Source organism: Brachyistius frenatus, unplaced genomic scaffold (genome assembly GCF_029030835.1).
Source record: "Brachyistius frenatus isolate BFR_SWC_R1_liver_20210118 unplaced genomic scaffold, ASM2903083v1 Contig_296, whole genome shotgun sequence".
Taxonomy (NCBI): domain Eukaryota; kingdom Metazoa; phylum Chordata; class Actinopteri; family Embiotocidae; genus Brachyistius; species Brachyistius frenatus.
Window position 1 is genome coordinate 287,092 of NW_027210895.1, and position 22,328 is coordinate 309,419.

General features: G+C 46.2%; 2 protein-coding genes across 3 annotated transcripts in view; one reads left to right on the forward strand and one right to left on the reverse strand.

The window, feature by feature from the left end:
- Nucleotides 1–15,974, reverse strand: part of piezo1 (piezo type mechanosensitive ion channel component 1 (Er blood group)) — a 71,700-nt gene extending 55,726 nt beyond the window's left edge. For both annotated transcript variants that reach the window (XM_069722593.1, XM_069722592.1), the window contains exons 1-2: nucleotides 15,309–15,974; nucleotides 75–170 (exon numbers count right to left, since the gene is read on the reverse strand). In XM_069722593.1, coding sequence (XP_069578694.1) covers nucleotides 75–170; nucleotides 15,309–15,372 — 160 coding nt within the window. In that variant the 5' untranslated portion in view covers nucleotides 15,373–15,974. The remainder of the gene's footprint in view (nucleotides 1–74; nucleotides 171–15,308) is intronic.
- A 909-nt stretch (nucleotides 15,975–16,883) lies between these two features.
- On the forward strand, nucleotides 16,884–21,319 carry cdt1 (chromatin licensing and DNA replication factor 1). The gene is made up of 10 exons (XM_069722599.1): nucleotides 16,884–17,434; nucleotides 17,968–18,102; nucleotides 18,187–18,599; nucleotides 18,720–18,914; nucleotides 19,255–19,400; nucleotides 19,547–19,647; nucleotides 19,747–19,935; nucleotides 20,132–20,275; nucleotides 20,394–20,595; nucleotides 20,699–21,319. Exons 1-10 carry the CDS (start codon nucleotides 16,958–16,960, stop codon nucleotides 20,860–20,862), a joined length of 2,166 nt encoding a protein of 721 aa, XP_069578700.1. The 5' UTR covers nucleotides 16,884–16,957; the 3' UTR covers nucleotides 20,863–21,319.
- Nucleotides 21,320–22,328: the final 1,009 nt, after the last annotated feature.

The window sequence follows — 22,328 nt, forward strand, 5'->3', positions numbered from 1 at the left end:
CACACTCACTGGGAGAGTTTAATATATATTTGATATGCAGGTCTAGAAATACCTGCAAACACATGTGGTCTTACCTCTGATGGTGTGTTTGTTGGGACACAGGAACCATGGCAGCAGCAGCAGGTACAGGAAGTAAACCAGCGACAGGATGTTGTAGCGGAAAAGACAAGCTGCAAAGACAGAAAGACTCCGGTCAAACAAACAAAACAATGACGGACAGACGAGGGACATTTACCCAGTGGGGAGGGACGGTGTTACGGGGTCAGCAGCCTCCGTTACTCATAACAAGACTATACTGTTAAAACACTACATCCTTCATCATGCACTTTACACTCTAAATATCCTCTTCTTTCACCCTGACAGTATTCAGACTGACAGAAGATGTCTCGTGTTGTTTATGAAGACCAGCTGAATGAGAGCGTTCATGTTATTCAGACTGTGAAGAATAATCAGAGACACTCGATAAAGAACTGAAGTACGAACAAATAGAGCTCTTCCATGTTCGGACTCTTACTTGTGTAATGCAGGAATTTTAACAGTCGTGTTGTTTCAAATCTCACTGCTGTTCTGCACTGACAGGAAATGACCTCATCATGTGAACATGTCACCCTCCAAAATATCTGCAGCTTTAATTATTTTACCCAGAAACCAACGTGTTTTTGTGTCCAACACATTTAATAAACACACTGATTCTTCTGTCCAGCAGCAGTAGTGAAAAAGAAAAATGTTGTGTTCAGGAACAGCTGCAGCTTCCTCAGACACCTTTAATTTGAAAATCCTTCATGTCAGTGGCCCCGCCCCCTTCCCCTATGGAGCCAAGATGGCGACCGTTTAGGGTGAAAAGTGTTCATAGTTTCACATTTCTTTTTTGGACCGTTTTGAGTGCATCATCCTGGTACTTGTAGTGAACTGATGTTTCTGTACTGACAGTGTGAACACACTGATGAGTGTTAGTACACGAGCACAACATCTGGAACACAAATACAACATCTGGAACACTGATGCACCCAGAATAGTATAAATATAATGTAAATATATAAAGTAAAAATGTATTTCCACACATTAGCATTTAAATGGAAATAAGTTTAATAGTAGCAGATTATCCCAACGCAGAGCTTCTCTCTCTCCGAGTGCTGCCTGCTTGTGGTTCCACAGGTTCCAGCTCCTGGTTCTGGTTCTCCTGCGGAACCAGACACCGATTCTGGTTCAGGAGTTAGAGACCCTCTCTAATTTAAGATAAATGGTAAATGGTCTGCTCTTATATAGAGTTTATTACCTCATTCTGTTATAGGCCGAGGCTGCTGGGAGAACTCCCATGATGCACCGGGCCCCCCTCTGGAGAGACTTGAAGAGCGAGTGGCTGCAGGACCAGACTAGTACACCAGAACTATGTGGTGTCCTACAACAGCTGTTCAACAGAGTCCCTGCGCTGTGGGAAACACCCGGCCTGGTACCAGCACCAAAGAAGGGGCCTTACCAGTCCCAGCACACCTCGGACCACCAGAGCCCTCGTCTACAGACCGCCTGCTGCCCGTGAGGCTACAGAGCTGAGCGTGTGATCAGTAACATCATCTCTGACTTTACTAGTCGTCCACAGACTCTCAGAGGACACTGCTGTCGTGGAGAGTGGACAAGAAGACGGTTGCAGGAGTTTTCACCAAATCACCTGCAGCTGAATGTGGCAAACACAAAACAACACGTGGTGGATTTCAGGAGGAAGAAGACTCCAGCTGCCCCAGTGTGCATTGGTGGTAAGGACGAGGAGACCGTCAGGCTCTACAGGAACCTGGGTGAGGACAGCAGTTCACCAACAGACTGAACACACTCATACAGAAGGTGAGTCTGTTGTCGGGTCAAAGTTTCTCACACTGGAGGAGGCGGTTAAGGTCGGGATGCTGCTGATGATCTGCTGACGATCAGAACACGCTGGACAAACTAAAGAGCACCTTCAACCTTCAAGCACCAGACTGATCGGACCTCGCTGCTCAGCATGTGGTCACAGAGCTGGACAGCCCGCCTGCAGTCCAGACCTGTCACCCACTGAAAACATTTAGAGCATCATGAAACAAACAAACATGACAAAAAAGATGTTGAGCAGCTGAAATCCTAAATCAGGCCAGAATGGGACCACATTTAATTTTCAAAACTCCAGAAACTGGTCTCCTCAGTTCCCAAACATTTACAGAGTGTTGTTAAAAGAAGAGATGATACAGCTCAGTGGTGAACATGAACCTGTCCCAACTTCTTTGAGAGTTGTCGCTGCCATCAAATTCAAAATGAGCAAATATCTTTCATAAAACAATAAAATCTCTCAGTTTCAACACTTGATATGTTGTCTTTGGTCTATTTTTATTAAACATGGGTTCATGTGATTTGAAAATCATCGCATTCTGTTGTTATTTACATTTTACTGGGTGGAAACATGGTTGTAACAGGAATCACTTATCAAGATTGTTGATGATTAATTTCTTGTTGATCTCCAAATCAGTTAACAATCTTTTTAGCACCAGTCTGAACTCCAGTTTGAAGCTCTGTGCGGCCGACGTTTGGCAGCTCAGCATGTTTTTAGAAAAATGATTGAGGGACCGTCGCGGTATGAAAAACCACAGAAGTGCCCCCGAGGCCGCTGTTAAAACTATTTTGCTGTCGTTTTTCCATCATTCACCTCAGGAGGGGGTCAGAGAGGGTTCACCGTTTGTGTCGGATCAGCTGTACTGTTTGGACACAGAGTCCTCCTCAAAGAACAGAAAGCTCCACAGATGTCTCACTCTGAGGGATTTTATGAGGTGTTCTTAGCGTGAAGGAATTAAGATAATCGGCCAGATTTAAGAGCTGCAAATAGAGAAAATGTGCGGTCCTGTTTCTTCCTGTTAAACACACGCAGCGATAATTAGGAGCTGCCTGAGGATTCGTGTCAGGATGAAGCTCAACCCTGCAGAGATCACAGCGGGGAGGAGAGAGGTTCATTTCACAGATTGTTATCTGGTCATTAACATCTCCACTCAGAGTCTCTGTACACAACATAGGTTGAGATGTATCATCAGGACCGCTGCGAGAGTTCGCAGGGAAAAATACACAAAGAAACCCAAACACACCAATATTAATATGATGACAAGCAAAAACGTTCCTTATCAAAATGTAATTATGGTATTGTAGTCATCTGTAATGTCCATCCAATTAGTCGTATGAATGATGAACCGGTGAGATGACATCATTATAAAAGGATTTCTGATTTGAGTTAATAATCAAAATTCGGATAAAAGTCTAAATGTAAGAAAATAAAATCCATTTTAGATGTTTAAAACGTGAACAGAGAAGTGAAACCTATTTGATGTTAAAAGGAAAACATCATTTTTAAAGATGATGTGTGGAGCTGTTGAACACAGTCTGACAGAGACCAGTAATACTGATTTCATTCAATGTCATTAATAAGAATCAAACAGTATGTTCATTTCACGCTGCTCAGAGGATAATAGGTAACCTCTCCTCAGGACAAACATCATGTTTGGAGCTTCATCCTGCTGAAGTTCAACGTGGATGATTTGTTCCATTAAAACACCTCCGAGTGCTGTGATGAACACTGAAGCCTCCAGAGGCCCAAGCAGGACGGAGGACTTCTACTTTTCTTTCATTTGTTTAATTTAATCACCCAGTTCAGGTTCAAAAGAACAGTCAAGACCAGTAAAGCTTCTTCTTCTCGTCTTTAAAAAAAAAAAAAAAAAATTATATCTCTGTCTGTATTGCTACATGATTATATGTTTTGATTCAGTAACTGGGACGCAGACAAAGAATCAAACATCCCAGCTCTGTCATCCCCTGCAGCTACTGAGGCTTCCTGCCTGTGCGCAAGAGTCAGACCACATCAGAGGGAGGCTGCAAATGCTTTGTCTCCTACCTGCCTGCCTTCTCATGGTTTCATCTCTTCAGCTTTGTCTCTCTTTGTTTCCCCACAGAAACAACCTGACACAAATCAGGGACAAAAGTTGTGTTTCCACAACACAAGCCAACAGAGCAGAGCAGAGACCTGGGAACTCCTGAGAACTCAGCGTTCAGTCTGTTGAAGAAGTCTTTTATTAAAACCACATGTTGTTCTGGTGGAACAGGACTGACACAGCAACCAGCGCTCTGAAACACAAGATCAGCTACTGCAGCTCGACTCGTGTTCACGGCTCCTGTTCCTGACGAGAGACTGACGGAGCCGACGACCCATTTTAGTATGTTTTATTGATTTCTTTTCTAATCTGTCCGAGAGAGCGACGCTATCAACGTGATGGATAAACGAGTGGACGATCTCCCCTCAGCTCCCTCCACCTGTTGTTAGTGCAGCAGAGGTGAAGCTCCGCCCACCGTGAGACACAGAGATCAGAGGACAGAAACACAGCAGAGACTCTCACACAACAAACTCTGCTCAGAAAGGAGGTAAATAACAAATACAATATTGTCAGCTGAACTGCAACAGAGGGGGCGGAGCTATAAAGAGTGTGTCACTAAGAGAGAGATCAGAGGTACACCGCAGGTCGGCTGAAGGCCACGACTTATCAAATTGAAAGCAAATCGAAAAAATCATGTTGAATCTAAGCTGTTGTGATATAAAATGTGTGTATTGAGAATCAGTTTGTTATTGTTCACATAAAAGAAGCTCATTCAGCTGGTTTGGGTGGAGCTCAGCTATGTGAATAAATGACTGAGAAGATGTTTTTGTGGGTCATTTTTACAAAGTTCTCAGCTTCCAGGCTCCAGAAGTCTCAGTCTTAAAAACTGACGGTATACAACAGTATGAAAACTCTGGATGCCATGAGGACTAAAATGAGGAACTGTGGAGTTCTTTTGAGCACCATTTAAAGCAAGTCTCTCAGACCGCTTCGTTAACTTGCACGATATTGTTAAAACCAGGAACATCCTGTATTTGTTACTTCCAGCACTCTCACTCACTCTCTCTCTCTCTCACTAACTTTCTCCTACAGTTTGTTCTTCTTCTCTCTGCTGGTACGTCTGGAGCTGATCTCAGGTTACTGACTCACAACACCAATAACAAATGTTTGTGGTTGTTGCTTAGTGCTCATTGTTCATGTTATTATTACGATAAGGTATATAGATAGATAGGTAGATAGGTAGATAGGTAGATAGAGAGATAGAGAGATAGATAGATAGATAGATAGATAGATAGATAGATAGATAGATAGATAGATAGATAGATAGATAGATAGATAGATAGATAGATAGATAGATAGATAGATAGATAGATAGATAGATAGATAGATAGATAGATAGATAGATAGATAGATAGATAGATAGATAGATAGATAGATAGATAGATCTGTGAATAAAACAAAAAAATCATCTGACCAGGCAATTATAAATATTACTTTAATTCAGCTCATTAGCATATTTTCACATATGTTTTATTTTGTTTCTATATTAATATTTAATGCCACTATACATAAAGTCCGGTTGACCTGAACTGTATTGAAGTGCAGACATCAATGTCAGAGACAGACACCTCTGAAGTAAAGACCAGTAAAACCAAAGTCTTTATGAGGAGATCCCAATAAAGTGGAGAGAAAACAGGGTTTTCAGGATTGGAAGGAAGCTCCTCTTTAGTAGAGTGTGTTATGTTTGTTTGTTTGAGCTCGTTCTTTTCTCATCCTGCTGCTGAAGGTTAGTGTTGGTCGTTGTTATCGGAGGGGAAACCTCTGCAGTTGTAACTCGGCCCTGACGGGGAGAGAAAACACGTTTCCTCTCCTCCACACGTGACTCGCGGCCTCCTGACGCGGTGGCAGACGTCAGCCTGCGTCCAGGAGCTCCTTCAGTCTATTGTTCTGCAGCAGGTGGAGAATGAATCACTTTAGGACGCTCCAGCACATCGCTGTGCAGTGATGTCATCTCTCACTGAAGCTCTGTGGTGTGTTCAAGAAATTACTCTTTTCGGAGACACTTTAAAGTGCAGCAGCAAAATGAGCCAGAGAATATGAGGGACTGTAGAGGGATCGCTGCAGTATTCATTACTGGCAGGAGATTCTCGGCCTTCGTGCCCATTACTGTAGCTGCTGTCTTATAAATAACTCTGTAACTATTTATCATTTTCAGCAGATAAAACAATGGTTAAGAATGTAAAGTTGGTCTTGCACCAGAGGAAAGGTCAGGATCATGGTTATCATCTCAAATGTTTGCCCCAGAACATTATGAAGAGCCTTTCAAAAAGGACCAAAGTGTCGACACACCGATGAGGATTACAATGAAGGTAATCCGCATCTAAACTAAAGCACAGATCCGGCTGCTGGTTTCTGAGACCCTGAGAAGAGCCACGGTGTGACCTGCAAGTACAGAACATACGTCAGTGTCTGTGAACCATCTCTGACACCGTCTGAAAAAAATAAGGATTTCAAACTGAAACAAGAAGAGTCTACTGACACTAAAACACAGAAACGTTCTGATCCGGTTTAATGGTCCCGGTTAGAGTTTTCTACTGATAGAAAGTCTGGTGAGGTTCATTCACCAACTGAACACAAAGCAAGACGTTTTCACAGTTCCTACTGGACACCAGAATCTCATCTCTTTACATGTGTTTCATTTGAAGGTTATTTTGAAGACCTGAAGAGATAAAAATCCAACCTGTCACAAGAAAAAAAAAAACATCTAAAATAATAGGAGAGGTGGGACCGGGTTTATGTACTGCTGCCCAGATTATCAGACAGCACGACTCGCCAGCAGCTTCGGTTTCACACAGTTCATGAGAGTTGCGGCGCTCCACCCTGCAGCCCAGTTAATCATCAAACACACCCAAAATGATGTCTGTGCACAGACGTGATAACACTGTTCAGTAACCTCGGCACATATCTCCCGACAGCACTCTGCCTGCTGTTCGCTTTCCTCTGCGCATGTAATGTTTAGGCAAACTATTCTTTTTGTTCACACTTCATTCCACCTTTCACTCCTCAGCTTTCTCTTCCTCACATTCACTCGGTTCAGTTTCTGAAAAATGACTCAACGTGTCATCGAGCTCTGAAATGAACAAACGTACACGTGACATTCATCTGTAAAATAAATAAAACCGAATAAATATTATTCTTTCTAGATAAGTAGTGTCACCTGCTGAATGTTGGAGGACCTCATCTCTTCTTTATCAGTTAGTAAACCTTTGCAGTCATTTTAGCTCCTTCTGACTGACATCAGATCAGTTCAACGCGCCAAAACAGCATTGAAATTGGTCACTGAGTCACTCCTGTAATACATGTGATGTCATGTCAGATTACGTTTCTTCAGTCTGGTTTCTACAAGGCACAAACATTTGACTTGTCAGCACATAAACGCAACTGAGGCACTGAGTCATGTTACTGCTATATATATATATATATATATATATATATATATATATATATATATATATATATATATATATATATATATATATATATATACACACACTCCTCTTGGATGGTAAAAGAGGATAAAATGAATACCAAATATTATAGAATAGGAGAAAAATAAATCGGTCACATGTATGTTCATGTAATCTAATCAAATCAGAGCAGGAGTTATTACTTCCATCACTGTGTGTGTTAACCATTGACAGGAAAACAAACTTCTTTTTTATATACCGCACATGCACACGCAGACGCACGTTAGCAGCTCTGTGTTGGCAGTTCTGTAATCAAATGCCGACATTAGCTTGTAACATCCTCACTGTTGACTTGCTGCAGAAATAATGTTCACCACGTTCCCCAGCTTAATTTATTATGTGAGCATGCAAACACATCACACCATAAATGTTGCAGGTATAAAAAATAATTAAAAAGTTTTTTCAGAGTACTGCAACTCTTAGAAAAGAACTCTGTCATAGTAAAAACATGTAGAAACTAAATGAATCTGTTGATTAATTTCTCTACATTCAAACAGACAACAGGCCGTCTGTAAACCAAATCACAGGGAGGTCAGTATGTCACATATGTTCTGAAGCTCTGTGCTGCTGTCTGCTACCTCAAACAAATCAACACCATAAAAACCTCCCGGTGATCAAACATCAGTAAGAAAGCATCAGCTGAACACAGATAAATGGACCTTTCACTGTGTGTCAGTGGTTTGCTTCAGTCCACTGACCAGAACTAACGGACATCCGCCACACTGAGTCTACAGGAGACTGCTGGTAGCAGCAGCTGGTGAAGGACTGGACCAGGGTCACACTTCAGACATACTTGACGCTCACATTGAAATGCACTTAGACAAAACCACCGAATGTATATAAAAGTGTTCCGGGTCTAAAAAATGGTTCCGATGCAGAAGAGTCTTAACCTGCAATACCACCAAGTGCCACTAGAGGTTGGCTCCAAAAAGCCTCCGGGTCCATAGACTCCCATTCAACTTCTCTCATAAAATTCTCAGTCAATAACATTTTTCCAAAAGTTTTCTGCAGGTCATTCGTTAAATTCACTCTTCCTGATTAGTGTTCTGGAGCTCTATCTGAAAATAATTTTGTCATTAATTGGAAAATAAGCTTTAAAAAGCCGCGTTTTGTCGGCATGTCTGTTTGATTGGCAGGCCTGTGGTGCAGTCAGGTTACTTGTGAGAACCAGAACTCCATGAATACGAGTCTGTCCGCCCTCCATAGAGAATCATTGGCAGTCGTTCCTTCCAACTGGGCGTAGACCTCGGGTTCATTGTACCCAATCAGCATGCGCCAAAACAGCCTGATACTCTGCCATCGCTGCGGCGACCTACCGTGTCCACCAAAGTGTTTTTTCCTGAGTACAGTTTTTTTAAAGTTGTTTTTAAGGAACAGTAGCAGCTTGTCGAGGTGTTGAGTGTTTATTCTGTGCTGAACGCTGCACTCATCACTGTCACCAGCCGTCCAATCACAGTAAAGGAGGGACGGGACAAACGCAGTTAACCACTTGTCCCTGATTGGTCCGCCATTCAGAGTGTGTGTACAAACGCTAATACGAACCATGTTCGCAGACCACAGAGAAGAAAACTGAAGCTGTGAGCATCAGGTGGGCGGAGCCAGGCTACTTAGCTGCTTCATGTTCACCTGAACTCTGACCAAACAGTCACAGTCAATTAACCGTTAACGTTGACCACACTCAAGCCCCGAGCCGAACAGCAGGGGGCAGCACTCTGATAACAAAACGGGACTGGAACACATAAATCTAGATGAGACGACAGCAGGTCGACCTCCACACAGGAAAGCTACTGCTTCATTTAACTGCTGCTTCTGTTGAGGATGTTTCCAAGTCCTACCCTTTGACTGAGGATGTCTGATGATGCTATCAGTCATGTGTTGCAGAACTTTACGAGCCTCAACCTGCAGAAGGAAATCCACCTTTAAAACCTCTCCTGTCACTGATTAAACCCGCGGCTGAGCTGTAACTCAACAAACCTCACCGTCATTCAGTATGCACAGACTCATGAATATGCAAATACGCTCCTCCGTCTCCTCTACAGCCTGGTTACATGGGAAGCCCCGCCCCCACGCTGACTTGATTGATTACTCAGATATGTGACATGAAACTGTGGCTGTCATATGAGGCTTTAAATTCATCTTCCTGATATCATTAGACATATCAAAGAGGTGAAACTGAAGATCTGCTGGAGAAGGTGGATTTCACATTCCTCCTGTCCTTTCCATTTATGATGAAGACCTGCAGGGCAGTGCCCAGGCATGTTGAACTCTCTACTACTCTACTCTCAACCAGCTTTCCACTGCTGGCAGAATAACAGCAATCATATCAGATTCTAGCGTGTCCGACCTCGGCTACAGGCAGCAGTCACCTCTGTGTTTTATTCCACCGCTCACGCGGAGGGAAAAACCAACAGCTCTGCTGCGGGACTCATCCCAGCTGATGTTTGTGAGTGGAACGTTCTCCGTGTGGAGCCGAGTTCATGCTGACCAACTTTCCTGTTTTTATGGAAAGAAAACAGGCACACAGATATTTATAATTCTCACTCTCTCTCTCTCTCTCTCTCTCTCTCTCACACACACACACACACACACACACATTATAGAGCGTGTTGGGATGGTAAGCGCTGAAAGGAATTTACAGTTAAAATGATTGGACCCCTGTGTGTCTGTGTCTCTGCTCCAGAGAGCAGATGAACTGGTTGAGCAGCCTGATGCTGAATTCCCCTGAACACACATCATCCGTTAGCTCTGTGCCAGAGGAGCAAGAGAAAGAGAGAATGAGCTATAAACCCTCACCCCTCTCACTCCTCTCACTCCTCTCACTCCTCTCACTCCCGGCTGTAAGCATCCCCACAGGGAACCACTGACAGACAACGATCCTTAATCTCATCTAACTACAGTTTATTTATTCTTTTCAGTATAAAAATGCTCTTTATTGAATCGTCATTAACTTCGTCATCTTTTACATTCTTACGTTTCAGAGTCACAATTAGAACATGAAACTACTTTACTATCATTTGAAAAATCATTGTGTGTGTGTGTGTGTGTGTGTGTGTGTGTGTGTGTGTGTGTGTGTGTGTGTGTGTGAGACAGAGGTGAAGGTGGAAGGTGCCTGTTCCCTCTTCAGATCCACGTCTCCTGACCGTGTCAGTGTCTTGACTCTCGCCTGGTTCTCAGCTGATAACGAACCTTCACCTCTGCAGTGAAGCGGAGAAACAGAGACGCCGTCGTAACCTTTCCTGAACTGGACTTCCATTTCCTTTTGTGTGGCAGTGAACACAGCTGACTTTATCACTGACCACCGCCGGTCTACCATCTGGGGGCAGCTCTGGTGGAGTATAATGCTGCTGCTCTGAGGACGCAGCTCTGACAGGAAGTGTCCTCGTGGCAGGAGCTGCATCCCTGAAAAGATGCAGCTCTCAGTGGTGCGTCAGTAGAAGGTGATGAGGATGAGGATGGTGAAGCCGGGTCAGGCCTTCCTCATATGACACGGCAGCCGCAGGTGAGACCCTCAGTTGGGTTTACGCTGAGAAACCTGATGCTGGCCGCTCTCTCCGTCACGGAGCTGTTGGTCTCGGCCACATCGAGAGAGAAGTTGTTGAAGCCGCTGCAGCTCGTCAGCTTTTCCGCCTCGGTTCTGTTCGTGGACTCGCTGTTCCGACTGGTTGCGTCAAACCTGCAGCGCTGGGAGGAGCCAGGACTCAGTCTGATGATGTTAGAGGTGGAGCTGACCGCCACCACCCGACGGTCAGGAAGTCTGTGGAAAAGGAGGTTGTGAAAGCCAAGCTGGTTCATCTTCAACAGCTCGCTGGAGACGACAAACTCAAAGCACTTCATGACGCAGATGGGCGACAGATTTTCAAACAGGTCCCAGTTTGTGTCTCTGGGGAGGACGGTGGACCTGGAACCAGAGGGACTGACTCAGAGGCTTCACACTGCAGAGACAGTTCCTCCACTCAGCTGACCCCTTCATGGTCCAGGTCCAAACTCTCACTGATGACAGGACATGACACAGTGGAGTGAAGGGTTAAGTTCTGTGACAGTTTTATCTGTTTGTTTAAAGGCTGATTCATTAGATTTTAGATTAGTGTCCATACCACCGTCAAACGAAGAGCCAGAAGTATCTTCAGATAAAACGTGCAAAAACAAACTTCAGTTCAAAAGCACAGAGGGGAGTTCATAAGACCGACAGCATCCCAAGTGTCCCAGAGTAGAGTTAAAGTTAACGGTGATGCTTCACGGAGTCGACTGTGACCGTTTAGTGAGAGTTGAGAGTTCAGGTGGACAGGAAGCGGCTCAGCAGCCTGGCTCCGCCCACCTGTCGCTCCCAGCTTCAGTTTTCTTCTGTGAATAACAGTCTGGGAACTCGGCTCGTATTAGCGTTTGAACAACCACTCTGGAGGACGGACCAATCAGCGGCCAGTGTCGGTGGTTAACTGCGTTTGTCCCGCCCCTCCTTTATTGTGACTGGACGGCTGGTGACAGTGACGAACGCAACATTCAGCACAGAATAAACTCTCAGCACCTCATCAGGCTGCTGGCGTTCATTAAAACAATTTAAAACAAAAAGACACTTTGGTGGACTCGGTAGGTCGCTGCAGCGGCGGCAGTGTCGGCCGGGTTCGCCGCATGCTGATTGGTTAAAATGAACCGGAGGTCTACGCCCAGTAGGATGGAACGACCGCAGACGATTCTCTATGGAGGCCGGACAGACCGTATTCACGCAGTGACATTAGGACTGGGAGTCACCAGACTAGTGTAGAGACGCTTTCCATCCATTTCAACCGTCGGAGACGTGCGACATCTACCACCGACTTCCTGTTGTGTGTCAGCTGTGAGACCACAAAGAGCATTCAGTGTCTGTGCAACCTCCTCTTCATCAAACGCCATTTCTGATCTATTGTCGAGCTCTGCTTTTGTCCTGCTGCACGCATGTTTAGATGACATGCATCCAGGAAGTCCACCGCAGCGGTCAGATGTTCCACGAGTTCACGCCCCGCAGCAGACGGTTCCGTCCTGCTCCGAGTTCTCCCAACGCACCGCGCTCTCGGTGTCTCAGCCTTCAACATGCAGTGGCATGTCTTCGGCATTAAAACGAAGAAAACAAAGAGCAGCACACAGGAAAGTGTGACTCAGCTCTGCCAAGGTTGTAGAGGTGAATATAATTAAAGCTCCTTCTCCTCAGACGGTCACAGTAAAAGTCCAAACCTCCTGCGCAGATCGATCGGGTCCTCTCTCACGCACTCTCGGAGTATTTCTCACCGAGCTGCGACGCCCGGCGCTGACTCACTACCTCAGCAACACAACAGCCCTCTCAGAGCCGCGGTGTTTTCAGTCGGTGATCTGCTACGAGGGATCTGGAGCCAGCAGCCCTGCTCCTTTTGTTTGACATCATTTCACTGGGAGCAACATGTAAACTCTTAACGATACATGATGTTCACTCGCTCACAGCCTGCTGCAGCTGAATGTTTTAACTGCAAACCTCATACAGCAGTGATTTGATGGAGGATGGTCGTGTTTGAAACTGTTCCAGCATATCGTGTCCTGTAAACCTAGAAAACTGGGAATTTAATGTCCAACATATCCTTTAAACTCTGCTATATGTTGAACATAATCAAATGATTTTGAAATAAAGATTTCAGTTTTAATACAAGACTAAACTGTTTCTTTTTCAGTTTATCGATTTATTAATCTTTTTTCTTTTGTGGAGGATGACAGACTTCTTTATTTCCTCTCGAGCTGAAGCCCCTCAAAGGCTCAGAAGTTCACGGTGCCACCTCCCAAACAGCAAACACGCGGATCTGTCGTCTTTTGTTCTGATCCAATCATCTCTCGCGTCTGAAGCCGTTGCAGCTCTCCACACAGCGCGTCGTCCTGCGACCTCCAACAGTCCGATCGGATCAGTTATGTGGTTACATGTAAACCAGCCTGGAAACACAACCACTGCTGCGGAGGCATGAGCTGTATGCAGATGTAGGACGGACGGTGGCGAGAAACAGAAACAGTTGTCTCGTCATATTAAAGTCTAATATTCAGGTTTATGAGCAGATAATGCAGCAACAATATGGTAAACACTAGTCTGCACTAATCCACACAACACTGCAGAGAGCTTCACAATAAAAGAGCAATGCAAATCACACCCAGTGCATCATGGGAATACTCTATCTATTTACTTTATCAGATACGCTGAGTGGTTGTGTGTGTGTGTGTGTGTGTGTGTGTGTGTGTGTGTGTGTGTGTGTGTGTGTGTGTGTGTGTGTGTGTGTGTGTGTATAAATACAGTCACATTTCGAGGACCCGCCCCTCTAAAATCATCATACTGGTTCTAAGGTGAGGGTAAACCTGAATGAATGCGAGTTGTTGTGATGCCTGCAGAGGCGGAGAAATCGAGACTTTGTGTGCGGAAACATCCACATTTATTGGCATCTTTCACTTCCTCTGACTCAGCAGAACAATGTGAACGGTTGATAGAAACAAACTCAAGTCGTAGCAAGTGACATCCTGTCAGGGGGCTCACACACAAAATATGGAATCTTTCAAAACAAAAAACGCCACCAATATGCTCCTGAAAGTTTATTTATTTATATATATATATATGTGTGTGTGTGTGTGTGTGTGTGTGTGTGTGTGTGTGTGTGTGTGTGTGTGTGTGTGTGTGATTGGTGGGCTAGCCAGCTGTTTGTGGGTTTATCGCAGGCTCTGCTTTATCCAACTTTCCCTCCCCTGATATATAAAACCATTTAAATCATTTAACAGTCGACTACCGACCAATCAGAAACTAGTCCTCATGTCTGCAGCATCCTGAGGTGTTATCAGGTCCCAGCAGAACCATTTGTTGACCTCAACACGGCTTCTTAAATCTGGGAAGTAAGTTAAACACTGCTGAAGAAGTTTTACTGTCTGCTGTCCCACAATGCATTGGGCGGGATCCCAGCAGGTGAGTCTAAAAGATGACACCGTCAGGGTAAAGTTCACCTGGTCAGGGTAAAGTTCACCTGTGTGTGGTAGCAACACGTAGGACAGGAAGGGAAGGTCCCACGTGCGTGTGTGCTGCGTCACTTCTACCAGGGTCTGATGAAAAAGTTTCAATACTAGTAGAGACCGGTTCTGATCCTCCTCCTCCATGGTGTTTTATTGACCGACCTAGAGAAAACACCTCAATCAGATTCAGCTATTCACCTCACTGATGTACCCTCTGCCTTTACACAACAACCACACGAATGCAGAACAAACTCTCAGTCTGCTCTGTGAACAACAAGTGAGGAAATTCAAAATGCAACAACGGAGTGATTCGTCAGATTTAAACACTCTGATTAACACTGAACAACAGCCAGACACACAGACGCTCCACGACGTCCTGCAGAGACCACGCTGACCGGGTCTGGGGAAGGCTCACGTGCACAAAGTTGTTGTGACATCACAAGTCATCAGGTTGGAGTTTCTCTTTTCTCCTCGGCTCATCACTGCTATAAAAGAACCCGATGAACCAAACTTATGAAGTCCTTCACCCTCAGACTGTGAGGTGATCATTATATTAATAATGATACATAATCAACATGAATGTGGACTCCAGAGCAGCGACCGCTGCTGGATGTGACGACCTCCCCGCAGCTTCCCCTCTCACTGTCACGTTACACCAGGGGAAGTGAACGCGACACCTTCCCCACAGCACGGAGATTTGATTTGAAAAACGTTCCTTCTGGTTCTGTGAAGTCCGACATGTTCTGGTGGGTTCAACCCAGAGTATCTAAACGATCGATCCAGTGAACCGCAGCGCTGGAAAGTTGCCGAAGTTTTCCCCAGTTGTTCTCCAGCTGCTCAGCGGTCACCACCCAGTGTTACGAGCTTTTTTCTCTTCCACACGTTTCATCATCACACTTTCCTTTTTATTACAACAGAAAAAGTGAGTTACCTGTTAACAGGGCGGAGGGCAGCAGGAAGCAGTAGAAGAGCCAGACGATCACCTGGAGATCCATGTCTGATCAACACTCCCGATAATCAGCGACGGTGATCAATACCAGCCGGAGACCCGGGCAGGAACACGCAGTCTGCTGTTTAATGTCTCCATCGGGGCTGATTGAGCAGACGTGACAGGGGGATGAAGACAACAGTACTCCGAAAAGTGATCATGATCTGCCATCAAAATCACTTAAAAAAAAAAAAACACACACACAAAACTTCAGAGGTTCCCAAACAAACTTGTGATTAATCGACTGTTTGATCGTCTGTGGATTCACAGCAGCGCGTCTCAAGTGTGGCGTGAGGAAGAAGTCCAGCCGCGTGTGATCCTCGGAGGGGCCCAAGTCTGAAGCGCGCCGCTGTAGGTGGAAAATGTGATTCACAGCCGGCCGGAGGGGCGTTCATAGAGGAGCTATTCTCCAGCGAGTCGCCCGTCACCTCCCCGCTGCTGCTGCACACACATGACGACAGCCTCCGGCCCGGGACACGAGTTTGGGAAGAAGTTGCTCCAGTTGAACTCTGCTGGTGACTCCAGTTTAAACGCGCAGCGTTGCTTTACAGTTAAAGTTGTGTGGAGGAAAAACAAGAGTAAAGACCGAGACTTCACATTTCTACACTCTGGTTTCTTTGACAGGATCACGTCACTCAAAACTGGCACTACAAATAGGTCCTCCTTAATGCCACGGTAGTGAATGAGCCCCACCTGACCGCAAAATGAAGCTATTGTGTGGTTGTAGCGCCCCCTGGCGTAATACATACGCACCAAAACATGGAGCCAGTGGAAAGAACTTAAAAACTTCAGTCTCCTGTTGATCAAATCTCTCAAATTAAATCACTGTTCATCAAAATAAACTATTTACAGTCCCCACGCTGCAGCCTGATGGGATTAACTCCTGTGTGACGTATGAAACCATGTCTGTCTGAATCTGTGTTTGACACAGAGGAACACTCCTTTCTCTCATAACACGCCTCTGAGCACATTAAAAACACCACTGTGTTAATAACAAGGTTAACAAATGACTTTAATCCTGTTAATTCACACAGTTGACAGACAAAGAGACAGTCAACAGAGTAATCAACCATAAAGCCATCATGAGAAGATACAATGATTAATGATTAAGATATCAAACACCGAAATGTTGTGATCACAACATGGTTCACAGTCTTTAATCACCATGTCCTTATTTTGTTGTTGTTAGATTTTCCCTTTCAGTAAAGACTCACACCAGGACTTTATTCAAATTTCAACCTTTTTTTTAAACTGGTCTCTTTATGTTATGTAAATAGTGACGTCACGTTTCTCTCTCAGCTGCTGATTTATTAGATGGAAACTTTAAACGTGCTGTGGAGGTCCTTTCTGCATGAAGTCACTGTTTTCACCCTCGGCTTCACGTGTGTTATTGTTCTCCAGGAAGCCCCGCCCTGATTTTGGGACGTGACCGGATGGGGGCGTGGCTTAGTGGGTTTCGCGCGAAAATTATTTTCTTCTTCCTGTGAAGTGGGCATGTTTCCGGAAAGAGGACGCTGATCGTCAGTATTTAAAACCTCCGCGGACCACGGCTTCGTGTTTCCGTACCGGTGTTTGTTCTCGGCAGCAGCAGCATGTCTCAGCCGCGGGTCACCGACTTCTTCTCCCACAGAAAGACAGCCGTCGGCGGCCAAACGAAGGAGCAGCGCAGCGGCGCGTCCGTCCGCCGCGGCTCCTCTCAGACCAGCAGCCATGTCTGCGGCTCCAGGACCAGACACGCTGACAACAAACACGCTTCTCTTTGTTCCTCCTCCGTCCGTGAAGAGTTTGTCCGAGTAATCGACGAGGCACTCAGGCTTCAAGACGGAGAGTCCACCGTCAGCGGCGCCGTGAAAGAAGCCCCCTCCGGTCCCCGGACACCGAAGCGGAGCTCGGCCGACGCAGAGTTCAACCTCGGGGCAGCCGTGTTTTCAGCCACCGCCGACCACAGCACCGCCAAGAAGAGGCGGCATGGGGGGGAGGCCGGCCGGAAAGCTGCCGGCAATGTCCCGGAGAAAGGAACGAATAAGTCGGCCAGGAAGAAGCTGGTCCTGCCGGCGGAGACCCCACAGGTGAGGCTGGTTTAAGAGCAGCAGCAGCTCATGCTCCATTCATCAGTATAATTATTATATACATATATTATAGGAGAGTTTTTATCCATTCTAATATTATTATTATTTTATTTTTGTTGAAACATTGTAGTGATCCGTCCTGTTTGTTTAAAGATACCACAACACCGGTTTATATTTACCCGACTGCTTCTTAGTCAGGCCGTTTTGGATCAGAACTTGGATTTCTGGGGCAGCTGCTGCTATCAGGGGGTCAAATATTCTGGTTCTGATAATTCAACGTGGTCATCAACCACTTAGGATGTAAGTATGGAGCAGAGGACAGTTTACGGTCCACACTGACATCAGTGAGCTGTAACTAAATTTGATCAAACACAAATGGTCTGATTTCATTTTTTACTTTTTAAATCTGCATCTTCGGGCTTTGACCCAAACAACAGCAAAAACACACGTACCGCCCTTCATTGGCAGACATTTGAACTAAAGTTCCTCCTGGCAGTGAAGTTGGAGTGAATCTGTTCTGCTGTCACGTCCAGGTTACAGTCCAGCTGGTTCCCAGTGAGGCGACCCGGCAGCCTTCAGCTCCAGCCGACCCGGTGACCCGACACACGGAGGACCACGTCAACCAGCCTAACAGAACCGCCAGGAGCCCTGGAGAACCGGGCCGCAAGGTAACACGGAGCACTTCAGTACACATCTGGAGAATCACTTCTTCTTCATGAAACTGAGAGATACTCACTTCACTGTGTCGACAGGCTCTGAGTAAAGAGGACATCGCCGCCCTCAAGTCTCGCCTCCAGAAGATCAAGAAACATGCCGAGGAAAACGGCGCCTGCTCCTCAGCTTCAGTGTCCTCATCCTCCTCTTCCTCCGCTTCAGTGTCCTCATCCTCCTCCGCTTCAGTGTCCTCATCCTCCTCCGCTTCAGTGTCCTCATCCTCCTCTGCTTCAGTGTCCTCATCCTCCTCTTCCTCGGGTCCAACACTTCCTAGCACAACCAACCCTCTTCCTAAAACCTCCCTCTCCCCCGTCTGTGACCTTAAAGCCCTCAAGTCCTCATTAGCACGCAGCAGAGAGCTGGCAGCGAATGCTCAGAGGAGGAAGGAGAAGGAGAAGAAGGAGGAGGAGGAGGAGAGGGGGGCACGTGGAGACACACCTGCTCCGGACAGGTGGGCACGATCACATGTTCTGTTCACAGATCCATTGACTCTGTGCTTCATCCCTCACCTTGTTTTTACTTTAAATCTAAATCCACCATGTTTCTCCTCCCTCCACCCTCTCCGGTCCAGTGCCGACCAGCCAGCGTACCAGCGGTACCACGCCCTCGCCGAGGCCGCCCCCCCGGGCCTCTCGCTACCCTTCAGCTACAGACTGCTGGCCGAGATGTTCAGGAGCATGGACACGGTGGTCGCCATGCTGCACAACCGCTGCGAGACGGCCACCTTCGCCAAGATCAAACACGGAGTCCAGGACATGATGCACAAGTAGGTGGAGGTCAATGAGGTCAGGGGGTGTGGCCAATGTGAGGGTCACAGGTCATGGAGGGTCAGAAGACTACTGCCACTGCACTTTTAGATGATGTCACTGTTTCTAAGTGACCAGTGAAATGCATTATGGGATGTACTGTGTTGCCTCAGAAAAAGTTAGTGTCACTTCTAAGTTTTATCTCTGAGGGATCGTTTTACGTGAATATACAGCTCATTTTGATACACGTTACTATTGGTATCATAAGTCATGAAGTTTCCTCTTTGTGGAGAAGCGCTCTCGGCTCTGACCTCCTCTCGGGCAGCGGAGGTTAATACCAGTTTTATTTTCTCTGATCAGGCGGTTTGAGGAGACCCACATCGGTCAGATAGCGACGGTGTTTCCCGATGCGTACACGTTGAGACGAGAGAGGAACGTCCCGACGTTCAGCAGCAGCATCAAGAGGAGCAGCTACCAGCTGACGGTGGAGCCTGTTATTCAGTCTGGTGAGCACACACACACACACACACACACACACACACACACACACACACACACACACACACACACACACACACACCTCTGAGGTTTTCTAATATTCTGTCCTCTTCAGTCAGTTCACCTTTGGTGTCTGTGTCTCTGTCCTCTTCAGACCAGAGTGAAGCTCGTCACGTCCTGTCCGCATCTTGTCTCCTGCAGAGACGTAACGTCTTCCACCTGAACCTGGTGTCTCGGGTCAAACAGCATCACCAGGTGAGCAGCAGCTTCACCGCCGGTCCAGTCTGAGGAGGAAACTGTGTGGTGTGAACGGAGGTGGCTGATGATGTAAACGTTTCCATCCGTCCTCCGCAGGTCTTCCTGTCCTCGTTGGTTCCCCCCGTGTCCGTCCCAGAGGACAGACTGACCCGCTGGCATCCTCGCTTCAACGTGGACACGGTGGCGGCGGTCCCGCCCAGTTCGCTGCCGGCGGCTCCTCAGACCGAGAGAGCAGCCACAGCTCGGGAGGTTCTGGACAAGGCCCGCTCGTTCATCACACCCAAGGTGCTGCCTCACTTCTGAACCGGTCCATTTCATTTCAGCCACGTCCTCATAATAGAACTTCATGCATTATATGTCCTTTTAAAAAAAAAAGAAGTAAATATCGGCTTGTTTTGGTGTTCGGGTGATTTAAGTTTCATTCATGGCTCATAAAGTCTCTTCATTCAGCAGTTGGAGGTTAACGTGTCTCTGTGCTCAGATGGAGAAGGCTCTGGTGTCTCTGGCGCTGAAGGCAGAAGAAGCTGCAGAGAGCAACGAGCCAACGGTCCTCCAGACGTCTGTAGTCCCAGCGGCGCCGGTCTCCGCGGCCCTCAGAGGGGTGTCCCAGTCCCTGCTGGACCGGGTAGGTGCCGAGTCCCCGTGCTGGACCTGGTGTTATTAGCGTGGGTCGGTTTGTCAGTAGAACCCCTCTCTTCATCGCGTTCACTGTTTGTTTTGTTTTTTTGTGCGTTTTGTTCCAGATCCGTGCGAAGGAGACGCAGAAGCTCCAGGCGGCCATGACCCGAAACTCCGCCCAGGAGGATCGCCTGTTGATGATGTCACGGCTCGGGGAGCTGGCCAGGATTCTCCGTAATGTGTTTGTTGCGGAGAAGAAACCGGCTCTGATCATGGAGGTGGTCTGTAACCGGATGGTGGCGAGCTACAGATCTGCTCTCAGCATAGGTCGGTTCAGCCCGTCTGCTGGAGGTCCAGTCGGATCCACCGTTTTATCTGTAGTAGTGACAGAAAAGGAACTGATTGGCTCTTCTTCCTCTCCTGTGAACAGGTGAAATGGAGAAACACCTCCGTCTGCTGGCAGAAGTGGCTGCTAATTGGCTGACCATTCATCCAATCAGGAAGGACTTCTACCTGAAGCTGAACAAGAGCACGGAGCTCAGCATCGTTCTGGACAAACTGAGCATCAGGCTGAAGGAGGAGGAGAGGCTGTGAGGGGCCTTCATCGTGGGGGGGGGCCACTCCTCATCCTCGGGGCCCTGCAGCTGGAGGCGTGATGCTGAGGGGCCTTCACTGTGAGGGGCCCGGTTCTGGATGAAGTTCTGTGGTCTCGGATGGATCCTGGATGTCCGGTCCTGCTGTTCCTCCCTGTGTTCTAAACGTTTTTTTTTTAACAGACTTGTGCTTTAGTGACTGAGCTTTGTTTTTTGTTTTGTTTTTTTGCTCCGTGAAGGGTTAACGCTGGTGATTTCCAGTCTTAAGGACATCGGTTTTCTGTACGACTGATGAGATTTTACATTTTAAAAGTCACTGATGATGTTGAAGAAATGGAAGCTTTGATCTGAGCTGTGCTGGCTCCTTTTTTCTGAATGCAGCCGATTGAAACTAGCTCTCCATAAAACAAAAGTCATGATGTAATAATTATGACTGACATAACAGAAATAAACCAAGAGTGTACAGTATGTTTTGTTTCTTATTCATTTTGTTTTTTTAGTCTTTAAACCTTTTTTTATTGGTGTGGTAGTTGGATTCCAGTTGTCTAATGATCTGTTCCCTTTATACCATCAGTCACACACACACACACACACTGAATGGATCTATTTGAACGAGATCGCACCAAACGCTCACACGAAGCTGGTTAACAACTCGATGCGTCAACTCGGGTTTTCTCAGTCCAGCTACGAGCACGTTCACATAAAAGAGGAGTTTGCTGCATCTGACCAATCACAAACATGGACAAGTGTTCTGACGGCAGCGTGACATATTTCATTCATAATCTCAGAAAAATAAGAAGTGACTCACATAATCCATCTGAATGATGGAAGGATGTGCTGGAAAACAAAAACAATCGTTCATGACGTTTTAGTTTAATCATTTCAGACCAGACTGACGGGGCAAATAAGAAATACATATAAAAATTAAATAAATAAATTGGCTTATTGTCATATACGTACAAGTACGCCCATAAGGCTTCACAAGCTTTCTGTTGTCGGATGATATCAGAAAAAATAAAACAAAGAATAGAATTCATATCAAAAATTTACTGGGGAAAGACACCAATGTTTGTCAGTCTCTGAGCTCCACAGAAGACCGTCTCACTCCACAGAGGACGTCTCACTGTCAGCACGGGATCTCCTCTGATTGGTGATGTAATTTTTCAGAGAGACCTGATTGGTCAGTCGGCGGTACTTTTGTATGTTTTGATCTGAAACCGTGAACACAACCTGCTCCGGAGCCGGTTATCTCTGCAGCATAAGTTAAACCCGGAGTTTTACCTCAATAACCTTTGTAGTACAGACCTCAGTTCCCCTCACAGACCAGTCGAGGAGGTTTGGACACGTGTTAAATTTAAACACTTTAAGACTCTTAAGAGTTCTCCGGAAGAAAAAGTTACAGTGAACCCTTTAAAGTGAGCTGCAGCATCACAAAATAAGCTTACATATACAGATGAAGACAAACCG